The following is a 26,249-nucleotide window of genomic DNA, read 5'->3' on the forward strand; positions in this document are numbered from 1 at the left end:
CCTGCCAGTACCTTGGGTGTTATCAATATCTAGTAAGAGGTAGAGGAAAAAAAGGAGGAACAGAGTTTGCAAGAATAAGAAACCCATCGTGTTTGCACACCATCACAAAGATGCAGCGGTAAATACTGTAACAAAATTTTGGACAAGAACACAGGTGAACCATTTTGCATTTAACAGAGAGGAACATCCCAAGCCTCTAATACTAGGGAGAGGGATGGCTATGGATGGAGGACATGGGACAGTCATAGACCATATTTTACAGTGAAATAGAAGGCACAGCTGCTTCCTGAGAAGGAAAAAGCAATAATTTATAGGAGGCATGAGGGAAAATTGAAAGCTTCCGAGAGTCACCAAAGAGAGTAGAAGTCAGCCGACTGAAACAAAAGTGTTAACTAACATCTTTGAGAAGGTAACAGTCATTAGAAAATGGATTTCATGGTGACTGACATTCCCATGTATCTTTGGTTTTGCTTTGTTTTTATTCCAGCAGCAATAAATAGATAGGACATATAAGAAAAAAAATCAGAGAGTAGGATTTATCCAGGATTCATCCAGACGTGGTAGAGAAGCAAATGTGTATCCCCAGTCACCGTGTACTCATCTAAAGATGCTATGATAGGAACTATGTCAAAGAGAGGGCTCAGAGGGAAAAACCTTAACACAAGAAATATGACGAGAACACATTCTCACCCATCCTAGAATTTAATTGGGAACTGATGAGAAAAATAATCTGTTTCAGTGTGACAGTGTTTAGGGTTAGGGTTTATAGAAAAGGATTTCCTCAAATGGCTTGATAATTTTTGACCCACTATCAGTAACATACTTCATCTTCACAGGCAAACTCAATGGGCAAAGTTTTGATTTTTTAAGTAGCAGCTTTCCTTACATAAAAACATATAAAATAGTCAAAACCAATTAAGAGCAAACCTGACTTAAAGTATTCAAAACAACAGATAATTTAGCTTTAAAAACTTAAAAAAAAAAAACCCACAGAAACAAAACCAAGGAACCCTCTAGAATACATTATCTTTTTGAGAGTCTTATTGCTATGATGTGTGAACCCCATCTAGCCTGGATGGCTGTGGCAGGCTGAGTTCTCTGTTACACATACTCTGAAATGGAAGTTAGGGCCTACTAAATATTTATTACAGAGTGGAAGAGAAGGAAAGGAAGCAGGACTGGCAAAAGCATCAAGTTGAGTTGTGGTGCAAACTCAAGGGTAACCTCAGCTGATCCCATAGGGTGCTCAGAGGCTAACCTGACTCCAGATTTACCTGACCCAGACACGGTGACTGGACTTTCTACTCCTGCATCCATTAATCATTTGCTGTGATGCCACCCCAGCAGGTGTGACCTTGGGTGAGGTGAAGGGGCTGGCAGCTGAAAGCTGTCTCCTGTCCACGTTGGCAACAGTTGACTCAATAAAGCCTTAACTGAAGAGGGATCTGGGTGGTACATCACTGCCACCAAAATGTTTTCCCCAAACTCTTAGTTACAATTATAATGAGTTCTCTCGAGTTATGTAACTGTTAATGTGGGACATCCCTCTTTTTTTTTTTTTTGTTAGCCATTATACTACGTACCATCTCCACCCCTCCCAACGACACAAAAAAGTAATTTTCTGAGACAGGCCTGCCAACGTTTTCATTTCCATTCTAGTTTCATTGAAGACATTTTAAAGGGTCATAGACTTTAGGTGTTTCAGTGAACCTCTAAAACATAACACTGAGATAATTGGGAAGCATAGCTTTGAACTCATAGAATGTTTTTTCCTTCCTAGTTATATTCATTTCTTCCTTTGTATTATTAAAAAAGAGAGCAGAATCTTAGAAATGTTCTTCTAAATAAGTAGTAGAAGAAGAAAAGAAATAGATGTGAGAGGAGCAAGACCATTTAGCACCTGTCAGACTGAAAGGAGTCTGTAATCAGAGAATCAGACACCTCCTATGACCAAAGGGGTGTCAGTTTTCTTTTGAAAATAAGTAAAAATTGCATTGGCAGATCAACAATTTGCAAACTTAAATTTATATCATTTAATTGAAGATCTCAAATTATTATTTCAAAGGGCTTTTTAAGCCTTTCATTAGTCACCGTAGGCTAGGTGGTTTTTTCTCCTTTAAAACAGATTGTCATTTATTTCAGAAACAGAATTGACACAAATGAGAGCAATAGTATAGTGCTCATGACTCGATTTGGAAGGATGAAAAGAGTTTTCTGTTTGTTTCTCTTTGGAGGTGGCATTGCAGTGGACATCTGTTGGGTTAGCATAAGTTAATTTAGTCCCTTTAGTACTTTATAGTTGGTCCAGAACAGAGCCTTTTCCATGAATGGGTGTGAGAGAGGGGGAAGAACCCAAGTATCCTCAATGAGTTTGCAATGTTTCACATTTTTTATATTGCCTATTTGTTTTTCTTAAAAAAGATATTAGAATTTAAGACTATGATTATTACTCAGGTGTATTAGATGGAATTCTTGATTTTCAACTAATTAAGCAACAATACTATTATCATCACCATCACCATCATCATCATTATTCTTATTTTGCTGACAGAGGCTGAAAAGTGAGTGTGACACTTTTAAGCATCCATATTTTAGGGAACTTTTTGTTTTTGATCAGTTTCCAGTCTGAATGCTCAAATGGAATGTTTTATAAGAATCAGTAGCTCTTCTGTGCATATAGAGATTATAAGAGCTTTAATCGCAATCAGGAAGGAAGGGTTTGAGGTGAGAAGAATTATTGTAGCAATCTGACAAATTCTGTATATAAAGGGGAGATGGAGGGAGAGGGAGTGTTTGACTCAGTTTGAAGTCTTCATCAAGTATGAAGAAAGGGCAGAGAAAGAAGTTGGCACATATAATAATTGCAGTTTTTTCATAGAGCATCTGAATGTATAAGGTGCCCGAGAAATCATGTTTTCTATAAAGTGATTAAGCAGTTTCTTTCATGGACATTACTATGGTTGGAGTTTTGATTAGACAGTTTTTTGGGAATAGAGACTTCCAATTCCAGTACTCTTTTTTTTTTTTTGGCGGTACGCGGGCCTCTCACTGTTGTGGCCTCTCCCGTTGCGGAGCACAGGCTCCGGACGCGCAGGCTCAGCGGCCATGGCTCACGGGCCCAGCCGCTCCACGGCATGTGGGATCTTCCCGGACCAGGGCACGAACCTGTGTCCCCTGCATCGGCAGGCGGACTCTCAACCACTGCGCCACCAGGGAAGCCCCAATTCCAGTACTCTTGAAGAATAAGAATAGTGCCTTGGCAAGTCCTGGTTCTCCAGAGTCAGGAGAGGCTCCCAGGGTGCAATGCTAGGGTCCAGAGCCTGCTGGTGTGAAAGGAAGACACAAGGGTTTGTGCTTAGACGCAATACTGGTAAGAGGACATATTCTTTCCTCCCCATCTCCCTTGTTAATCAGGTACAACTGGGAAGAGCAACGGTTATAATCATTCTGCTGACCTCTCACTTTGGTTCTAAAGACCACGCAGGAAAAGTTTTCATAGGTCATGTGCATTGGCTTGAGAAGTTAATAGAAACAGAGAGAAGAATTTTTCAGCTACGTGGATATCATTGCAGTTGTCCAAGGAATTATTCATTGTTTGTATCCTAAATGCCCAGTATATATGGTTGCAGCTGTGTATCTGAGCTTCTCTGGTATCCATAAAGGTTTGACGAGATACTAGTAGATGCCTGGGGAATAATAACAGTAACAAACCCCCCAGACTTAACTTGCTTTTTTCTTTTTTCTTTAATTAAACTCAATAATCACCTTGTTGTGTACAGTAATATCAAGAGACCATCTTTTGATTTGTATTAAAATTGATATTAGCATATGGGGATCATACTGCCCATATTCCTACTGACAACAATGCAGTGTTATCAAAGATGAAGGTGGAGGGAAAGGACACTTGACACCTCTGAGTTGCAATATTCTTAATTGTTTGACATTCTTATATACTAGCAACATTGTATGGTGGACTTCTCTGGTACCTACTCCAGAATCTTTCCATATTTTCCTATTTAGAAAGTCTTTTGTCCAGATAAATGTCCTCTAGGCTTATAACTGAACTTGTCAAGCTCAATCAAGGCCTCATTCTTTCTATCAAACTTCCTTTCCATTTTCCCAACGTTATGCTATGAATTTACTCTTTCTCTGGTTTATCATCTTCTTATTCTACCCTTGTTTCCGTGACACTTCTGATTCTTTTCAGTTTTACTTAAGGATGCATTTACCTTGATCTCAAGAAAAAATGTTTTTATTTCTCAATGAGACAGTGTTTAGAGAATGGAATTTCTCTCCTTGAAGGACATCAAGAAGAACGCTACTCACAGGGACTTACTGAAAGATTTCATTCTTAGGGCATTTTGGTTGACATTGGGTTGGCTCTTCTGACTTATCACGATGTTCGTTGTAAAACATAAAATGCAAGTCTCATGACAGCAAATTTTAAGTCATAGGTTTCAGAATTTGGGATGTATTTGGTAATACCCAGACTACTTTACTATTATCCAGAATCCCAGCTTTAAAAAAAAAGGCGTAATCTTCCACAGTGGTGCAAAACATACCTTACAAAAGAACAAAACCTAAGGGTCACATACTGTTGAGAGAAGAATCTCTCTCCAGCCAGGCCTTAGAACCTTCTGTCTATTGGAGGCATTCTACATGTAGGCATCCTTATGGCAGATGGAAATGAACATCATGGATTTATGTTTGAGGGAAGAGAAGTTACTAACTCAAGAATCCTCCAGTGAAGGCTTTACTTCTCAGTAAAGAAAAATAGTATATACAAAAAGTGTATATACAACATGGTAGCAGCAGTAAAGATATGGTTACTTTATTGTATGAGTGGACATGTAATTTGCCATCGATGGAAATGGGTTGCCTATAGCCTATTTGCATTGCAAGAATTCATAATAATAAGTTATACAACCGAGAGACAATGCTTCCTGCTTATAGAACAAGAAGTACTCATCAGTAGGATTCATTACCTCATATAATAAAAATAGCATGAACCATTTTCAGTAGGAACTGTAGTAGGAATCTGAATTCTTTCACAGACAGAACAATCTAAGGGGGTTGGAGAAGACCAGTGTGTTACCTTGCAGATTTGAAATTCTGTGATCTTTTAATGATATATTTATAGTAACCTATGCCATGTAAAAGCAAAATACCAACAGTCTGAGACTGTCAAAGCATTTTTTGAAAGAATCATGTCTATAATTTCTCATCTATAGCTTATTAATACAGTTCTTAGTTGTTAAGACATGTCCTTGTGGAAATATTTTCATTATCTTTTATGTGTCTCTTTGTGTGAAATCACTTGGACACATTACTCCCATACCTGTTTTCCTCACCTCTAAAATACACTTCCTCCTGGGATTGTTAGGAAGATTCATATAGGTGAAAACACTTTGAAAGAGTAAAGCATTATGTCTTATACTAGAATTCTATCTGCAATTGTTATTCACTTTGCCTATTATAGTTCTTTTCAAATTATCTAGTGTAATCTCAATAATTTTTATTTACTTTTTAAAATACTCAAACACTTTATTATTATAGATTCACAAAGTGAAATTTGAAGAGAGGTAAAAATCTTTCAACCTATAAAATACAATAGAAATCTTTTTAGTTAAAATTATTTCTCAATAAAAGTAATGACCCTTTATAAATCAGTCATAACTTCTTTTTTCTTTTAATGAGAACTGATATCCACTCTTTAGAGTTCTTTTCAATTTGTATTGAAATGCCAACACAGTGCAGGAATAAAGAGTGTGTGATCTGGAGCCAGACTGCTTGGGTTTATACTCAGTTCTGCCACTTACTAGTTGTAATGATCATGATGCTGGACGCTCAGCTTCTCTGTACACTGGTGCCAAACTGAATCTCAGAGACAGAGTTTTGAGTGAAGTTGAAAAGGATAGCTTTATTACTTTGCCAGGCAAAGGGAGCCACAGTGGGCTCCTGCCTCGAGAAACTTTGTTTCCCAACTTGGAGGGGCTAGTGAGAGGTTTTATAGGAATCGTTTAAAGAGGGCACGATCAGCAAATTCTTCTGATGGGTTGCTGGCGAGGTAGCAGGAGTCAGCATCATCTGGTCTGGGGTCTACATGCTTGTGGGCAGCATACAAACATCATTAATCGATAACTTCCCCACCTGGAGGGGGTTTCAGTATCTGCAAAACAGCTCAAAGACTGTGTGTGTATTGGTTGAATGGGAAGCAGGACCTTGCCCCAGGGCTGCATTATTGTTTCTCTTGACTGTTTTCTTCCTCCCTATCTGACATCCCCTCTGTTCCCTAATTAACAACTGCTTGACTCTGTCAGTTGGAACTCAGGGAAGGTCATGGAGGCTGAATGAAAGCTATTTCCTGTGATCAAAGAAATGGGGGACACAGAACGGCTTTGTGCCCAGGAGCGCCACAGGGCCCTGCTCAGTATCAATCATAGGGAAGTATCTTAATCTCTCAGAGTTTCAGTTTTATCATCTATAAAGTACATATAATAAAGTTACTTCCTCTTGGAGTTGTAAGAATTAAATGAGATAGTGTATATAAAGCACGTGGCAGTGTACTTAGAACATACTAAGCACCCAGTGAGTGTCACCTTTCTTTACTGCGGTCTTTCTCTGGAAGTTTCTAATCCATTCCCTCATCCAGTATAATTCCTACTTCCTAATACAAAAAGGGTTTCTTAAACATCTGGACCATCAAGAATCTTACTATGTAGATTTCACCTTCCAGACAGTTCTGCATTTGCACATGATTGTGTGGCCTCTAGATTGTAGTCCTTAGGAGCCATACTCAATTAGCTAGGAGATCCTGAAGTGCAATATTACTGAGAGGTATATCTTGATGGCCTTTGTAATGACCTCTGCAATCATTTCACTTCTTTCTCCCAGTGCTCCAGAGTGAACAACCAACTTTCTTCTAGCCTTATAGCCTTGGCCCCCTCTTCCTCCTTCTGCTGATGTTGTCATTTTCTTTAATCTTCCCAAGCTCACTCCTTTGGTCATTCGGATTCCAACAAACTTCCCCTAACGCAGTAATGGAACTAAAGTAGCCACGTGGGCCCTCGGTATCACGTCACCAATTTTATTTGTCTGCACTTCCGGATGATCTTCATGATAATTTGTTAAATTTGTTTCTATCTCCCCATCGTGAAATACAAGTTCCATGAAAACTGTGGCCATATTTGCCTTATTCACTTACTGCAGTTTTCTCAGCATATTATACGTGTCACCTACTAACTATACGATACATATTTATTGAACGCGTAAATGCAAGAGAATCATTTACTTCAAATAAAATGGCAGAGCAATTTTCATATATCTAGAATATCTTTCCCACATTTCTTATTTGTCAAAATGGCACTCATTCCTATGCTATGAAGTTCTTTAAGCTTCACACAGGAAAAAATTAGTCTCTCTCCTATGTGCTCCTATAATATGCAGTTTCCTTAGATGCAAAGGCCTTTGTTAGATATGATTTTGTAAGAGAAACTACTTGTGCATTTGGTCCATACTGGGCTGCGACAATTTTCTAATAGGGCTCACCCTATATGGCTTGAAGGAGATTCCTTTGCTTTTTTAAAAGATTTTTTTAAGGTGAGTTGAGAATCATTATGTTCATAACGTGGAAAAGAAATGCATGGGTTTATTATATAGCTAACCAGCATATTTTATACACAAAAACTTATAAAAACATAGAGTATGTCCTGGTTTTTAACATTCAATTACCTTTAACTAAAAACTCAGGGGAGGCCTTTGATAAATGTGACAAAATGTAATGTTTCTGGTAAAGTGTAGATTCTGCTTTTGACAGCCTGTTTATCATCATTTGTTTACCCACTTTAGTGTTCCACGCTGTTCTGATTTGGAACACTCTCTTCTTTGTCTAGAGGTTGCTAACAAAAATTCTAAGCGTACTTAATCTCCATCTGCTCTTGTAAATAGCTCAAGCGCACAATCTTAATTCATTCACTTATTTGACAAAACAAAACTGATTATTGGGCTTCCCTGGTGGCGCAGTGGTTGAGAGTCCACCTGCCGATGCAGGGGACACGGGTTTGTACCCTGGTCTGGGAAGATCCCACATGCCGCGGAGCGTCTAGGCCCGTGAGCCATGGCCGCTGAGCCTGCGCGTCCGGAGCCTGTGCTCCGCAATGGGAGAGGCCACAACAGTGAGAGGCCCGCGTACCGCAAGAAAAAAAAAAAAAAGAAATGCTGAATTCCTTGTGCATAATGAACTTTTATGAAGAGTATTCTGAGCAGTTGAGTTTTAAAAAAACTAATTTGTTTTTGATTTGCATAATTGATGTTTGAGTTCAGCATAGAAATAAACTCAGTTGGTAAATTGAAAGGACATGAAAAGATTGAGTGAAAGATTTAAAAGTTCAAGACAAAAGGAAGAGATTGCCTTTTATGATATTTATGCCTACTACTTCTCTGTGAATTGTATAGTGCTTTTAGGTTGTTATTCAGTCTGAATTACTATCCAGAAACAGCAAAGAAAGTGAGAGTCGCCTTGCAGCACAGTTCTACTGAACTTTAACATTCTGGGTTTAATTTAATATTGGGAGTGAAACCCACACTTAATTATTTACTAATTGCTACATCTCACATGAGCAAAGGACTAAATTATGTTCTCTTTTTCTAGCTGCATTCATAGTGAATTGAACCAGATTATCTGAGATGCTATGACTGGAGAATGGGAAGGGGGAGATGAGGTGACTATGACTTGCCAGGGTTTTTTTTAGCAGGCATCTATGAGCCTGGAAATGTTCTCCAAACAGGAGAAGAGCCAATGGAGGAGTGACAAATAGGCCTCCGTTATCTTGAGTATAGGTTAATGTGGCTGCCAAGACTCAGTTTGCAAAGAAGCCTAAGATATGAGGGACCAATGTTTAGGAGAGGTCCAACAGTGCTGGTAAGGACTCAGAAGGACTTTCTGAGAGCCAGTGATGAGGAATCTGAGGTTCAGAATTAGACCAACTACACAGATAAGGCATCACTGGAAAATTAGGGAACATGATAAAAACCCAGTCACTGGGAAACTGAATGGCCATTTCATTAACAGAGAGAAACGCAAAATGTGTAATATGGGATGAAGAAAATTGGACATAGAGTAGGGAACACATTTCTCAAGCCCTTGTGACCTTGTCAAGTTAGGTATCTCACTATCCATCCCAAGGGTCACTGATCAATTGTGCTTAATCCAGGCAGGTTTCCTGAGGATTGAGTTCATACATGTAGAATTTAGGACAGTGCCTGGCATGGATTAAGTGTTCTGTAAGTGTTGTTTTGGTTGTAACAGTGTTTTTGTTATTACAAGGGACTGAGTTTTAAAGTAGACTCAGGCTTTGGAGATCTACGCAGTAAGGTAAGAACAAAATTCCTAGGGACATGGCGGGACCAGCCTCATTAAGCAACAGCCCTAACCTAATAGAACTCCCACTCCCACCTGCCTAGACCAAAAACTGGTTGGGAATGTGGAATAGAATTTATCCTGAAGGTGTTTACCATGTCTGACTCTGACTACTTACTGAAACCATCAGCATTTTGCTTGCTCGCCATTTTGCAGCATCTTCTGGATGCAACACTTAAGTGGCTGCATGTCCTTGCAGAAGTTTAAATTTTTTTCTGAGCCACAGAAATGTATCTTTCCTGTGACTTTGTATAGTTCTTTCAAATCCCCAAACTTATACAATCACTAACAAGTTCAGTATTTGGTAGGGGATAATAAAGGTCACTAAGTAATTTAGAACAAAACTGGGATAACCAAAATTCTAAAAGGCATAATAGGAGAGCCATTGTGTAAAAGTCTGGATACTTATGAACAATAACAGTTATTCTAGGAAGAGAAACTAGCATAGAATGGGGGAGCTCTTTCTCATCCCCATTCCTTTAAAAAACTGCTTCCTCCTCCTGGAATTCCTTGCTTCCAATGGTCACTGGGGAGACACCTACTCATAGTTAAATATTTACTTACACAGAGCTCCATTAACAAGCATTTCTTTCCCCACAGGTACAACTAACTGCTTTCTCTTTGGAATCCCCAAGAAACAGTTTATAAATCTGTACTGGAGACCTTGCCACGTGGTGTTTATTATTGATTATCAACAAAACTCCTCTACTAGATAGTGTCTTCCCTGAGGTCAGGGATTTCTTGCTGTTGTTTTAACAGCTATATTGAGATATAATTATGTGCCATAAAATTCACCCAGTGGGATTGTGTTTTATTTGACTTTTTATCTTCAGCCCTCAAAATAGTCCTGGTGTGATATAGAATTAGCCTCAATAAATCTTTTTTTGAATAATGGAACCCACATATGAAGGAGGAAGGATTTCCAGTGGACACCAAGCAGATGTGAAACTGATGTACCCCAGCCAACTAGTTTGTCTTCAGGATCAAGTTGATAGATGAGGTCTCCCTCTGCCGCCCGCACTCTGTATACTTTGCTTTAAAGGTTGTGCCTTCAGGGACTTCCCTGGTGGTCCCGTGGTTAAGACTTTGCCTTCCAGTGCTGGGGGGGGGGGGCGGGGTGTCTGTGTGTGGGTTCGATCCCTGGTCGGGAGCTAAGATCCCACATGCCTCGTGGCCAAAAAAACAAAACATAAAACAGAAGCAATATTGTAACAAATTCAACAAAGACTTTAAAAATGGTCCACATAAAAAAAAAAAAAAAAAAAAAAAAGAATGCGCCTTCAGATAGAGGAGGGGACATTGCTTCACCAAAAGTGACCCCTTGCCTGAAATTGCAGTGGACTAATATAAATAAATCAGCTTCAGGATTTACAACTTGAGAACTTAATAACAGGCTTACCACGCTATCTTCAGTAACTGAAAATGGGGAAACAAAACAAAACAACCTATCTTTTCCTTTTTGTATCAGGACAGGTTGTTTTAGGAATACAGAGAACAATGGATTGGGAAACATTCATGGATTAAACCTCTAAACATAAAAAAATTTTAGGAACTATGTATCAGTGGTTTCAGGGGAGTCTAGTTTTGTCCCCCCAAATGCTAAGAGCTCTCTTGGTAATGCTAAATAAAGCAAATTATACAATCAATAAGTACAGGGAACACCGTTTTCTACTTTTATATTTCCTCCAAATGTCTCAGATAAAGGCTATATGAGAAATGAATGTCATATAATAACTACCATTTAGAAGAAAAAAAACTAATGTAGACTGTTGTATTTACAGGTATAACAAATAAAGATACATGTGTGAATTTTAAAAATTATACCCCTAATAAAAACATTCTGTCTAACCCTAGCATGACGGTAAACCCGTATATCTTCACTACCCAAACACAAAATATATTTTAGTTTTAATAATAAAATAGTACTTTTTAGAAATAAAAATAACCAAATTAACTTCATAATAAATACTTAGAATTAAGACTACGATGGAAAATTCTAAAAACTGCGTTATCTTCAGAAAGCTAATTTATCTTTGTAGTTTTAAAATAAGTAGATTTGAAATGACTTCATACAGTTGTGTTTATCTAAACAACTAATAAGTTTGGAAACAGTTTCCTTGGAAAACTCATTTGTGTATAATGAGGAGATACCCAGTCTATAAGCAAGAGCAAAAGTCATGTATCAAAGCAGAATACAAATAACCTTGTATTTATAAAAATTAAGTCAAAAATTATAGAGCTTTATGAAAACAGGAAGATGATTATAAGTTTAATAGAGGAATAGAAAGAATGGCAAAGTAATGTGTCTAAAGTCACATGGCTTATTGGCAGAGACAATGACAAAAGCAGAGACAAACAGGATCAGAGTCTAATCACTACAGTCATTAAAGATTATCCACTTTGTCATCTGTCTAGTTCTTGAATTCTCTCTCCAGTATATTTTCCCTTTTGAGTTGTCTCTTGTATGCTTGAATACTGTCAGCAACAGGGAGTTTACTAACCTCTGAGAAACACATTTAATCTTTGACAACAAATATTACCATTAATAGATCACTCTTTAGTTGAGAAGAAAGCTTTTTCATTATAATCTCTACCTATTAGTCTTTCTTCTAGTATTTGCAGTCATGAAAAACAAGTCAAATACCTTTTAAACATGAGACTTCTGCTAATTATCAAGAACAGCTGATTGTTCCTTTTATAAAGTAAACTTTTACTTTGTGATTAAGAGGTTTTTTTGTTTTGTTTTGTTTTTGTTTTTAGTAACATATACTGTGTTCTCCTTATCAAAACTTAGAACATTTAGGCAAGAACAGAAATCACCAATTACCCATAGGTAACCTTTCTTAATTATAAGCATAGTTACCTCCTTCTTACAGGTTTTATCATTGTTGTAGACATTAATTTTACTGTGTTCAAAATTTTATCCATGATTAGCACATATCATAATATGATTATTCTGCATAATATTAACTTTTAATACATTTATTTTAATAGTGGTGCACTTTTTAATTAAATAGATATTTAGCTCTTAATTGAGTAGCTTACAATTATTGGTTTTTAAGTCTCTCCAGTTTTTTCTGACAATATGTTAAGAGTTATTTTTCCTATGTAAGAGTTATTTTTCCTTTTGTGCATACATCATTGCCTGCTTTATGAAATACACCTCCAGGGTTGATTCCTGGGAGAGATATTCGTGGGGTAAAGGGCTTGAACCTTTCAAAAGGGTGATACACATATTTCTAATTCCTTTTCACTTTAAACTATCACTAACAATTAACAAGAGAAGTATTTTCACTGCAACTTTTCTGGTACCGGTTATTCTTTTGTATGTAATGTGATCACATTTGACATGCAATGTCTTTTATCGTATTGGTAGACTTCACAGTTTTAGAGGTCAGTAAAGTAGAATGCATTTTCAAATGATATTTTCCAGTTATATTTCCTTTTCTCCCAGGAGGCTGTTCTTTTTATTCTTTGAATCTTAGTGATTTTTCTTTTCTATTTAATAACCTCTTCTCAGTCATATTTATTTTGAATAATTTTCCTAGTTGTTTTGCCTCTTAATTTTGTACATTGTTTTCATACTAAGATTTTTTGCATTCTGTATATACATAGCATGATTCTTCCTCATGGTTTGACATTTTCCCATCACTTTGCTTCAATATTTAACTTTTAAATATACTTTGAATCACTCTTATGGTGTTACTAAATAATTATTTCCAAAACTTCTAACCAACTGTCTCAACATTGTTTATTGTTATTCCATTTCCTGCTCTGATTTTTCATGCTTCTTGGTTGATATGCTACTATGAAATATGTGTTCCATTACTTCTCCTTCTCTCTCTCTCTCTCTCTCTCTCTCTCTCACACACACACACACACACACACACACACACACACCACCACCACCATGACCAACAGCAATAACATCTAACATGGTATCCTTACCTCTGCAATAATCTAATGGGTATTTTTTTTAATTTTGGCGTCATATATTTATCAAATATTCCATATGTGCATACAAATTTAAGCATTTTTATATTACTTTTGCTATCACTACAAGATTTGTTCCTTTTTGTTTTGCTCAAAAGACTCACCATTACCATAGTTACCATTCATACGTACACACACGTGCCCACACACAATGTCAGAAATTAAAGGTCAGCTATGGACTGCAGGATCTGGTTGTTCTGGGCGATTTTTGAATAAATTTTGCTGTTGAATATTTCATTTTTGAAATTAGGTTATTTTGTCTTTCTTTTGTCTCATCTTGTAAACTGCTTATCTGCAACACGTATTGCTTTTCCCCCACATTTCTTCTTAATATTGCTTCCTTTATGACAAGTTTTGCTTTCACTGTCCACAAGTAGTGACATCTTTGACACAATGAAAGAAGTAAAAGTGTTTCTGATGTAGCAATAGCAATATGTGTGCACACACTCTTGTTATAAAATGATATATGTATCCCTTAAAATCTTCACATTCTATGAAGGTATGAAAAAAATAGGGATATGGGGAAGGATTAGAATGAGAGTACTTGAAATATATTCAATCAGAGCACTAATAAAATATTAATAAACTCAATAAAATATGAGCAGACATTTAAATCTCCACAAACATACCACCATCAGAGTCTGGGTTTTGCATTCTTAATCCTAAGGGTTAATGTTTCCTCCTTTGTGATATCAACTCTTGATTGCATTCACTTGGTTTATTGTCAGATGGTCTTAGTTTTCACTCTTATGCATTTCCAAATCAATCAGCAGCCTACATGACCATTAAAAACAGAAATTGGAGGGACTTTCCTGGTGGTCCAGTGGTTAAGACTGCACACTTTCACTGCAGGGGGCCTGTGTTCCATCCCTGGTCGGGGAACTAAGATCCCACATGCTGTGCAGTGCGGCCCAAAAAAACCCCAAAACAAAAAACAAACAAAGAAAAACAGAAATTGGATTATGTACGTCCTCAGCTCAAAGCCCTTCAAGAATTGCTTATTATGTTTTGAATACATTCCCAGATCCTCACACTGCATTTCCTGGCTACAGAAGTCATTTCTTCCACTCTCTCCCTTGCTCACAACACTCCAGACATGCTGTACCTGTTTTACATCCTAGAATGCATCCTGCCCCTCCCGCTTCACTGCTTTCTCACTTTCAGATCGTTTTAACATAATGGTCTTCTCTGCACTTTTTAATTTCACTTAGCTGGCTTTTTGTCACCTTTCATGTCAAAGAGAGGTAACCCCTGAGCCCCCTACCTAAGGTCGATCTCCATCTTTCTCCACCCCTTCTCATCATTTGTTTCCATTGTAGCCCTTAAAAACGGTAATTTTGCTGTTGGTTCCTTTGCTTTTTTAATTTTTTGTGGGTCCCATCCAATGGCGCCTAAGCTCCGTGAGTGCAAGGATCCCGGCTTCAGGGTATTGCCAATGCTTAATATACACATTTGACATACAGATGTTCAGTAGATACTTTATTCATTCAGTAAATATTTACTGTGTACTTTTTACATACTAGACCCTTTTCTAAGCCTCGTACATAGATCAGTGAGCAAAACAGACAAAAACTCAACTATTTAAACCATAGAAATCTTTCTCTTTATATCTATACTTTCCGTATATTGTAGTGTCATCCTATGATCAAATATGGTCTTCATGTGAGCAGCCTTCTGAGGCTGTATGCATGAGACTAATTTTATTCCTCCCTGTATTTAAATAATTTTCATAAATATGAAATTCTAGCTTCAAAATTCTGTTTGTGGGGGGGTTATCCTTTTCTACTTTTCAGTCAAAACCTCATTACATTCTAACCTCCAAGTTTGCTGTTAAGAGGTCTGATGTTAATCTGATTCTTTATTCTTTTTATGTATCAGACTCCCAAAACATTATCATAGTTTTCCAGTAAAGCAAGGATAAGTTCTTTATAACTCCCAGCAGTAGGGAGAACATCACATTGATATAGCTGTGTAGTGCCACCAAAGGGGACAGTTGGGGAGAATATCTGTAGGGTTTTCTGCCCTGGGTACAAGGAGTTTAAGGTGGATATTTCAAGATAGGAGAATGATTGATATTGGGCAATATTTGTGACATACTAATTTAGGATTGGTAGATTTGGCCCAGTGAGGGTTCTGGAGAGAGTCTTGATAAGTAAAGTGTTTGATAAGGAAGCTGTTTGCCCAGGTGAGCAGGATATTATCTCAGATAAACTTATATGCAGGAATTTCTTGATGGAATAGTGAAATCCTGAGTTATTTATTGGTTTACAGTCTTATCTTCCCTGGGCAAAGTTTTTCTAGAACAAAAACTAATGTTGTCACAGCTATTCCTTATGATGTATGTGGTAGGGGATATTCTCATAGGGGATTTTTTTTCTCCTTTATAATTTTTTTTAATCTATGAAGGAGTTATTCTTATATATCTTATGTGGTGCTATGGATTCTTTCCATGGGAGGTCTTATATCTTTTATAATTATGAAAATTCTTGGTCATTAATACTAAAAATATGTCCTGCACTCCACTGTTTAATTTTTTCTTCATTCAATTGCTATTTTATAGATTTTGGCTCTTATACATACATTCTCTTTTTCTCTTCACTTTTACTTTTTCCTAACTGGGAGAATTTCACGATCTGAACTTCCAGTTTACTGATTCATTCCATGGTCGTTCTACCAGTATCTCCAATTACTTATCCTTGATGATTTCTTATTCCTCAGATTTTCTCATATTCTCTTTATAATTTTGTAGATATTTATACACGTATTTTAGTCTCCTGTTTACAGGTATATTAACTCTGTTTCTCCCATTATAAGACATTCATTTTGCTAGCCTTGGCTGTCTTGTACTTTTTTCCTCTGTGCTCGCATTTCCCTGGAAGTATCAGCCAACTGACCAAAATCTTATGCCTTTCTGATGACTTAGGTAGTAGTGATAGGAAGTGTATTCCAGAGCTGAGAGCTATAGATGTGTTGATTTACACATTACAGTTATAATTCTTTGTATGGGTGAAAAAAACCTTGGGGGTAGGATAGAGAAGAAAACTAGGTAAAAAATGAAAGCATTTTTCCCGGGGTATTCAGTAGCTTCGTGACTGTTGGCTGGATGTCCGGTTATGCATTGTTGCCTTCAACGGGCCTACAAGTGCTAAACCATTTTTTGGCACCTGATTGAAGCAATTTTACCCTATTAACTTTATTCCTTTACCCCAAATGACAGAGGAATAACTCTGAAGGTATAGTCATTAATTCATTGATTCATCAACAAATTTGGGGCACTAACTACCTGCTTAGCATTGGGGATGCAATACGGTATAAGTCACAGTCTTTTATACAGTAAAAAGAAAAAAAATGTTCTAAAGCTAAGAGGTCCACAGGGTTTATGAAGATGCATAAAAAAGGCCATTAACTCTGCCTTAAGAGGAAGAGAAGAAAAATCCTCAGAGGCTATGATACTTCACAGAAGGTTTTTAAAACTTGGCAAGAGTTGCCAGAGACTCAGGGGAGGAACAATTTTCCTCTTGTAAAGAAAAGTGTGAGGAAATGCTTAAAACTGTAGTGGCCAAGTGGTTTGGGATTCTTGTCAGTGTAAAATAAGGTTTTCCAGGAGCTGCCTTGGTAGATATATCTAAGAAGGCATTTAGGAGCCAGGTCATGGAGGTCCCGTATTCCATAATAGGTTAGTGTTTTTCCTGTGAATGGTTCTCAGTCATTTAAGGATTAAAAGTGAGAGAGTGATTGAATCAGCTTTACATTTTAGAAATATTAGGCACGTGGCTTTGTGGAGACTAAACAGGGAGGATGAAAGGATAACATCGGTGAGATTATTAGAAGGATATTGGTGTAGCCACGTGAAAGATGATGAAGAAAAAGCCTGGAGTTAGGAATGATAGCCAAAATGAGAGCATTATGCTTTTAGGTGGAGTATGCATTATATCAAAGATTATTGAGATAATAGACTATACCAATAGCAAGAAAAAAATCCGAATTGGATTGAGTGTGAATAAGTTATCTGCGAAATTGTTATTTTATATCAGATTTCAGAAAAAAATACAAATACAACTTAGATATGTGCCATAGTATCCTAACAAAAAATGAGAGTCTTTATTTCTCACTGTGTCATAAGATCACACGTGTATGAAATGTATCTTTTGGTAGTTAGGGAATAAAAAGCAAAAAAGAAAAAACAACGTTGTTTGGGGAAATTTTATTTTACTTTTAATAATGCATACTCAAGAGTGGAGATTTCTGTCTATTTTCTTTCCTTTGTGTTCTTCGGAATTCAAGTTCACTCTTCTTTGCACCACACAGCTAAATTTATCCTTTAGGGAATATGCCTTCAGACCCTATAAATATCTGGAACTTTTGTTTTCCTGCATATCTTCATGTTGTTTAGATGATGGTGGTTTTCATATCTAGGGACAGTTTTAAAAAAATTTCTCTTGGGATTGATGTCAAGGTGAAGCTCTCCTGCAGTTTTCTTTCTTAAGTCCCAAACATATTTAGGGAAAATAAATGTTGGGTTAATTGAGAATTCACGTCGCGGGATTTGAGTTTTTCTTCATCACATCCCATAGCTCTTCCAAGTCTTTGAAACATAACTTGATGAAGCAGCCATATTACTTCTGGCTTATGTGTCATAAAGGGGGCATTGAAATCAAAGGATCTGTTCACCTCTGTAATTTATGGGGAAAAAAATATCTTTTTCCTCCAGAAAGCTTATTCTGAAAGTGCAGGGTCAGAAACAGGCTTTTATTTCCACATTTGAGGTCAATATATTTGCTTCAGTGAGACCCCTGTTTATTTTGCAGACGTTCTATCCAGTAGCAATTCCATTGTTGCTGATAAGAGTGTCAGCTCAGGAGCCGTCGGCCTTATCGGCAGCTTCTCCTTGCAATTACATTCGTGTATCACAGTTTTCAATTGTTAAACTTGATTTTTGTCCTTCTGTTAGTATCACTGCACCAGGTAATCCAGAAGGACAAGTGGATGTACTGAAAAATTATATACTCTTCCTGACTTTCTTAAGTTTTTAGCCATCAATCAGAGTTGCTCCACCTTCTTTCTCTTCCCCCTCTCTCTCTTTCTCTATGTTTTACTATTCCACTGTAAATATTTAAATTTTATTTACTTTATGTATTTACATAAAGTAAATAAGTACATAAAGTAAATAAATACATAAAGTACATTTTATTTACTTTATGCATTTACATTTTAAGTATATTTCAAATCCACGTAGCCTCCCAAACATGAATTCTTGTTTTTTTTTTGTTTTTTTTTTTTATCAAATTCAAGATGTTAAAAGAGGACAGCAGATAAAAGGTCTTTCTCAGCACTAACTCTTTGATTCTCCTCACCCATTCCTTCATCGTTGTTGTTTCTCCTCACTTTATAGATGGAGAGACAGGTTATCTAATGGAAAGTCTCATGCCCAATTCACATCTAAAACACAACGTTGAATAGAATATATCTTTCTCTCAATGTCATATTACTCTTTTTGAAACTTACGTAGTTTACATTTATGGTAGTTATCTGGATTAAATGAAATAGATTTTAGTAAGTCTAACTTCTCATTACCTGTCCCCTCCTCTCGCACAAATTCTCCAGTATCTGCTATGTTGTCCTCCAATCCCTTCGTTGTCACCAACATCTTGTACTCTGAAAATGAGAAGTCAAATGCTGTTTGCTGTCTAACATTTTATATGATACCATCATTAATAAAACAAAGTAAATGAGATAAAATGAAATACAGTTTTTCCATCCTCTAAGCTGATTCCTAATCCTGACTGAGCCATAATTCACATGAATTTCTGATACTGTGGATGTGTATGTATGTTCATACTTTCATTTTAACCTGTATTTTGGGTAAGCTACAATGAAACACTAGTCTTAAGCAAAAATATTGTTGGTGGGAAACCTTGGATTCAACTCTAGAAAATGAAAATTAATGTATTTTTCCAAGAGCCATGGGTAAGGACAAAGTGAGGTAATAGAGAATGTATACTGCTGCAATAGAATATAAATGGCGGTTATTATCATTATGAAGATTTACACTATAGTCTGGATAAAATTGCCATGCGAAAACCACAACTTTGATCCCGCACACTTTCATGGATGCTGACATGGATAGAAAAGTTGTGCTGGGGAAGTGGGTGACAGTTGCCTTCCTAAGGCAAATATTTTAATGTTACCACTGATGCATATATGGGGCATTTGGGATCAGAAAATTAAAAAGAGACATGTAACGTAATAATGATGTTGATTTTTGAAGTTTTGGTTATACTGGAGGACTATTAAATTGTCTTTGTTGTCTGATAATATAATTTTGTTCCCGTTATTCTAGTCAGTTAATGCATTGTCTAAATACTAAAATTATAATCAAGCTTCAAGTAAGCAATTTGCATGTCTAAAATTAATATATCTGAACACCAGTATTAATTTTTATGTTCCTCTGAAAAGGTAATATTGCTATTTAAAGAACTCACAACACACTTTGTCTGCAATTGTAAAAATAAATTTAGATCATGCTGTATAGTTGGTCATTATACATTTAAAACACCAAGACTAACAAAACGTGAAATATTTGAGAAAAATATTCTGGATTATTGGATTACCACTTTTTGCTTAGTCTATGAAGAGGCCTTAATAAAGTGCTGAATCAAATATGCCAGAAAGGAAGAAATTACGGAATTACAGTTTTGTGTATTAGATCCTGAACCTAGATATTTGAGAAATCATGATGCATAATCTGGACATCAAAAAATAAAACTTAACTATTTGATAACTGAAATTACTGTTAAATTGAGGTAGCATACAAACAATGCATACTTTCCCAAATTGAGAACATTACATTAAATATAATCACATTTGTTAATGCAATGCATGTTCAAGCTACAGTTAAAGCATTATTCAAATCTGTTAAATTACTTATAAAATGATTAGGTCTAAAAAGATCAATTAAGATGAATACGCATGTTCAGGTACTTAGAATACCCCATTCATTTTAATTTGATATAGTGAATGTATGCAAATAAACGTGGGTTGAATATAAATGACATAGAATAATAAAATAGTTCAGACCATAAGTATGGAATCAGGACCTAACAGCAGTAAAGAAATTATATTCAAAACAGAATACATTTTTCAGTAAGTTTGTACCTCTAAGATGATTACCAAATCAGTATAACTTTTAGCGACATCAGACTTTTTCATTAATCTATTTTAAGATGATAATCTCTTATTTATTTGAAATAATTTCCTCATCTTCAACTGTATATTTACTGTAACTTCAAAATAATATTACATTTTACAATAAATGTATTCCTGCCTTGTGGTTTATTGTTTCATGATACAGAGGTAAGAAAATTAAGAAAATAGCATTTTCATAATAAACCATATATTTAATCCTTTTCTAAATGCTTCTGTTGGAAATTAAATTGCCTAGACTCATCTTGATAATTAATACCATTGGTACACATTTTTCCTCCTCAATGAATTTACTTACAAGAGGAAAAAAAATAAAATTATGCTCATCGGGCTCAGTATGATATTTTATTGACATTAATATCAGTAACTCACAGTAACTTTAACATCAGTTCTTACAAACATTAAAACTAGTAATGAAAGTGAAAAACATTTTTCCCAGATATTGATACTCCGTAATCTCAACAGCATCTCCATGATGAGCAAAACTGACAGTGACTGACATTCTTGAAAATCCCTGGTCCAGTTTGGGGACCCCAGAGATACAGCCTTTGGCTTTCAAGGTGCTCCGTTAAAAATAATATATATTTATGATAAATTTTGTAAATAATTTTTTTAAATTACAGGTGCAACCTCTGACAGACGTCACTTTTTAAGTAACTTGCCAAATACTGGCCTCTCTTTCTTCTTAAGTAACAACTTTGAAACCTGTGTTTCTAGATAACTGAATAATTATTGCCTATTTCCATTGTTTAAAGGGAACATAACTTCTCACTTAATAATTGCGGTTTCATCGTTGTTATTGGCCTCATTGTGAGTTGTTAAATGCGATGCATAATCATTCAAAAGTGTGCTAATGCTAATCCTTGTGTGTGTTGGTTTTTGTTTGCACTTTCAGAGACCAAGAAATAGCATGGCATGAAACATGGCTCAGTTCTATTACAAAAGAAATGTTAATGCCCCCTACAGAGACCGCATTCCTCTCAGGATAGTCCGAGCAGAATCAGAGCTCTCACCCTCCGAGAAAGCCTACTTGAACGCTGTGGAAAAGGGAGATTATGCAAGTGTCAAGAAATCCCTAGAGGAAGCTGAAATTTATTTTAAAATCAATATTAATTGCGTCGATCCACTTGGAAGAACTGCTCTCCTCATTGCAATCGAAAATGAGAACTTGGAGCTCATAGAACTACTCTTAAGCTGTAACGTCTATGTTGGAGATGCTCTATTACACGCCATCAGGAAAGAAGTTGTCGGAGCTGTAGAGCTGTTACTGAACCACAAGAAGCCCAGTGGAGAAAAACAGGTACGTGCAAAAATACTAGCTTTAGTTTATTTTACTTGCAGAAGGTTTCTATGGATGGTCATATTCTCCCCAAATATTAAGAAATGTTAGCCTTGAAATCATAACTATTATGACACAAAACCACTGCTAAGTACACATTTTATACTCTCCAAAAGTCACCGCCCCCTGCACCCCCTACCCTGGCTAATCAGACTTTAGTGAGAACCAAAGCAAAACAAAGTAGCCTGTGGTGGCTTCCCATACATTGGAAACATTTCTATCTAATGGTCAATAATGTTTTCGAGGGGCTACTGTGTACATGTAGGTGTTTCTCCTCTCGTGCGTCATTTTCTGACGTTCTACAGTGACAGGCTGAATTCTTTTGCTAGTTTCCTTTTTAACCTGCTTGCCTGTTCTGGAATTCTGCATGTTATTGCAGAAGTGAGTTGTACATATAATTCTGATATTGTTCTTTAGCAAACTCCAGTAGATTCTTTTAAATTGAGACTTAAATTTTTAAAAGCAGGAAAAAAAAGATTACTAAAAAGTAACTGAACTCTGACTGTAGGCTTAACTATATCAAATTTACTAATGCCAAAATGTAGCTATATCTTAACATCACGGGTAGAAAATAAACCAAAATGGCACACAATTATAAATACAATGTGGTTTTATTCCTATCTCCCTATTTTTTTTTTTTACCACTAAGGAAGTGGAGAAATCGTTGACATAAACGAATAAGGAATCTATTTTTTCCTTATTTTCTATTTTTCCCATTTGTCCATCTAGATCCTTCCCTTTGTTACTGCCCTGTATCTGAATCGTCTCTCTGATTCTTTATCCTTTCACACTGAACTCTTCACTTCCCTGCATCATGTCTCACTGACTAATTGCAGAGACATTGCATGTACTTCATTGGCTCAAATCTGTCCTTTAAAGTAAAATCTTATAAAAACGTGTGTTATTACAGCTCTAGCAATTTCTGTTCTATTTGATAAGGCGCTAACAATTTCTGCAAATGATGGACTCTTAGAGATGTTACATTCCTTTAAAGCAAGCTCTGCTGTAGCTACTATTATCTTTGCTTTACTGGAGGACTTTGATCAGAATCCCCACCATGATTAGGAGAAGAACTTCATGGCTGGGTGTCTCCTGAAAAAATCTCCCCAGAAGTTTGTGTTCTATGGCCCATTCTTATGTCTCACCACCATGCACCCCTTTCCCTTACCTGAGCCCAAACTTTGATAAAACAACACTCCACGATGACAACAGTTCTTTGCTTGTTGCTTTACTAGCTTTTTGTTCTCATATCCAGTTGTTTGGGATACCTTCCCATCATATTGGTAAAACTTTCCTGATAGAAGGATTTGCTTCTTTCATGTATCCTTTCAAACTTGTACTAACCTTGACAGAGGTGGATAGGTAATGGTAATATCTGAAGGCATATGTTATGTTATATCGCAGTTTTCCACCACTAGAGGAACACAGGACACGTAGACAGGAATGAGTAAGAGTGTGTTTTTATCTGTGTAAGTTCAGGCTCTACATTCCCAGGCCCCTCGTGATTTTGAAACTCCTTCCACAATCATACCCCTAAAGTATTTTCATTTCCTAATAACAACGATCTTATATCGTACACGCTGTTGTTTCATATCTATAAGGGCAACCATAAGACAGATGTTGGGACTGTGGGCCTAGATCATTTGAGGTTGCAACAAGTCAATAGAACAAAATTGCAATTGTATTTTCCCTGTTTATTACTGTATAACCTTCTTAATTCTATTGTCTAGAGAAGAGTGACCAAACATTTCAGTGTCTGTTTAGTACATGACATTTGTGCTGGCCAAAGTAATTTGGTATCTGGAGAAGATATCTGCTATTATGAGATTGTTTGTTGGAAGATGTTCGACTTTTGAGCTAAAGTCTAGTCTGACAAGTGGGTCCTGGCTTCTTAGAGGCACTTGATCTGAACCCTGATTATTAATAAAAGGCAGTAAAGGTTTGCAATCTGCCAGGAGTCTGAAATATCCCAGGCCATGTGTTTCTGGAAGATTTCTCTTGTATCAGTTTGTAAGCCAAGAATTTTCCTTTTCTATTTGCACATTCTAGAATTCCTCTTCAGCGAAGGCACTGAGAATCAACAAAACATTGCATCTTTTGGTTTGAACTTTCTAATTTGGAAAGAGCAACTCCAGTCTACCTCAGAGTGCCTGGTATCTTGTACAATACAAGTGAGGTTGTTACGTCATGAAATGTATACAGTATAGCACATAAGAGAAGTCCTCAGGGCTTGTTGGGGGGAGGAAAGGTAGACAAGCCCCATGAGAGCCTGGCTGTATATCTGTGATCTACATAGATAATGCGTCTCCTAAGTATGGCCAACCTTGTTTGGAATAACAGTTTCCATAAGCCAGTGTCTGGTAGGTAACAAATAAATTCTTGACAGGAATTTTTTCTCTCATAAATTGTAATTCCTTAGATGATTCTGGTGATCATTGAAAGCCATTTTGTGTTTACTATTTCTGCCTAATTTCCAGTCTCATAGGCTTCTCCCAAAGACCCTGGAACACATTGCCATTAATTTTGTTGAGGTCACGGAAGCCGAGTGTTAAAACCTGAGAACGCTAATATCCGAGAGGACAAGATAAACATAACTTGTCTTAAGATGAGTCAAGGAAGAGGATCTAATACAAAAACAACACACAAATCTGACGATTAGAACACTTGCTTAGAGCTTAAAATGTGACCGATGTGGATCAGGAGATACAGTATTCTTTCCCAAATTTCTTTCTCCTGAAGAAATCTCCTGATTTCTTTCTCCTGAAGAAAGATGCAATGTGTGATGGCCTCCTGAAATCATGGGGGCTTGGGAGTTCAGATTAATCTGTTTACTCTTCCAGCACATTCACCAGGGAACAATTTACAATTTGCATATGCTTACTGTGTCAGGCCTTAGCCCTGGCACTGGGGAGAAGACATTATTCCTGTTTTCTAGAGTCTAGTTGTGAAGAGAAACAGGAAGAATATCATGGGAATATGAATAAAGATGGTCACAATGGAAAAGATAAAAGAGAAGTAAATCCTTGGGTAATTATGAAATTAAATTGACCGGACTTGGTAAATACAAAATATTATGTTTTAAGGTTTATAACTGGGGAAAGTTAATTCCATTAACTGAGATAGAGATTATAAGTAGGGTTTATGAGGCCTGCTTGGATATACTCAGTTTTCGATTTATTGACATTAACATCTAGGAGATAATTAGAAATTTTGGACTTAAGAAAGGGGTCTGGGATTGATATACAGATGATAGGGAAGACACTGAAACACATAAAATCACCTGTCTTCCTATCACCCTGACATTGATTGTCTATCCTTTCCATCATATCTTGTTTAAATGATTATGATTGCTAGTATGTCAAAAACTTTTCTCAGTGCAGGATCTAATGAAAATATTTAGGTTTTGTCAGATAAACAGATGGGCATAGATCATTAAGTATTTCCTTCCCTATTTAATGTACTTCTTCATAAACCAGGGTTTTCAGTTCTTAGTGTTTTATTTTCATTTTTACTGTAAATAATAGAAAGAGTAATACTTTATTTCTTTCATGTAGTAGACAGCATGGAGAACCTGTAGTTCTCCACACTAGGCAGGAAGATGGAACATTATGTATTCTTACTGGGGCTGCTCTCTTGCTAGAATCATTACTCTGATACTCTCTGATGATTTATTAAACTTTTCTTTAACCTTCTTAGTACCTTATTTCTCTACAGGGAATAACTGACAGTGGCTTCTTCGCCCCTTTTCTCAGTCAGTTGATTGGTTACTTGACTTGTAATTATTTCTAGCAGACCTTTCTCTTTGATATCTTCTAAGGCCAGATTCAATTTCGGTTTTAGCTGCTTCGGTAAATGTTTAGCAGAAAAAGAACTTTCTTTTTCACTCTTCACTCAGACCGTAGTACTAAGTCTTCAGTATCATCAAAGTTTCTGGGAGGACTTGTTAAAACATAGTTTGCTGGATCCCACCCCAAGAGTCTGATACAGCGGGTCTGCAATGGGTCACTGGAACTTGTGTTTCTGACAAGTACCCAGGTGATATTCAATACTAATGCTTCCGGTCTAGAGACAACACTTTAAGAACCAGTGACTTAGAAGATGTTGACAGTTACAGAATACCTATAGTTGTCTACCTTGTGTTAGGTGTGCTGGACTCTACCATGCTAACCTTACTTTAAGGAGATTTCAAATAATTAGCTTAAATATGAATGAGTAAGTGATATTTAATGTATGAGAATTTCCCAACTTCACTAATATATTTATTACATTTTCCCTTCTTTGGGAAAAGTACTTTGC

General features: G+C 36.5%; 1 protein-coding gene and 1 long non-coding RNA gene across 7 annotated transcripts in view; one reads left to right on the forward strand and one right to left on the reverse strand.

Annotated features, from left to right (window-relative positions):
• TRPC4 (transient receptor potential cation channel subfamily C member 4) overlaps positions 1-26,249 on the forward strand; it is a 157,536-nt gene that overhangs the window by 20,588 nt on the left and 110,699 nt on the right. For 5 of the 6 annotated variants that reach the window (XM_029209972.1, XM_029209974.1, XM_029209975.1 and 2 more), the window contains exon 1: positions 21,537-21,914. In XM_029209972.1, the coding sequence (XP_029065805.1) occupies positions 21,537-21,914 (378 nt within the window). Of the gene's footprint in view, positions 1-21,509; positions 21,915-26,249 lie in introns of those variants that run through there. The other variant, XM_029209973.1, reaches the window with a different exon arrangement.
• The window catches only part of LOC114888106, a 61,066-nt gene continuing 53,468 nt past the window's right edge, over positions 18,652-26,249 (reverse strand). The window contains exon 4 of the long non-coding RNA XR_003791692.1: positions 18,652-19,066. This is a non-coding gene — a long non-coding RNA (uncharacterized LOC114888106). The remainder of the gene's footprint in view (positions 19,067-26,249) is intronic.

Source organism: Monodon monoceros, unplaced genomic scaffold, assembly GCF_005190385.1.
Source record: "Monodon monoceros isolate NGI ecotype Baffin Bay Population unplaced genomic scaffold, NGI_Narwhal_1 Super_Scaffold_8, whole genome shotgun sequence".
NCBI lineage: Eukaryota > Metazoa > Chordata > Mammalia > Artiodactyla > Monodontidae > Monodon > Monodon monoceros.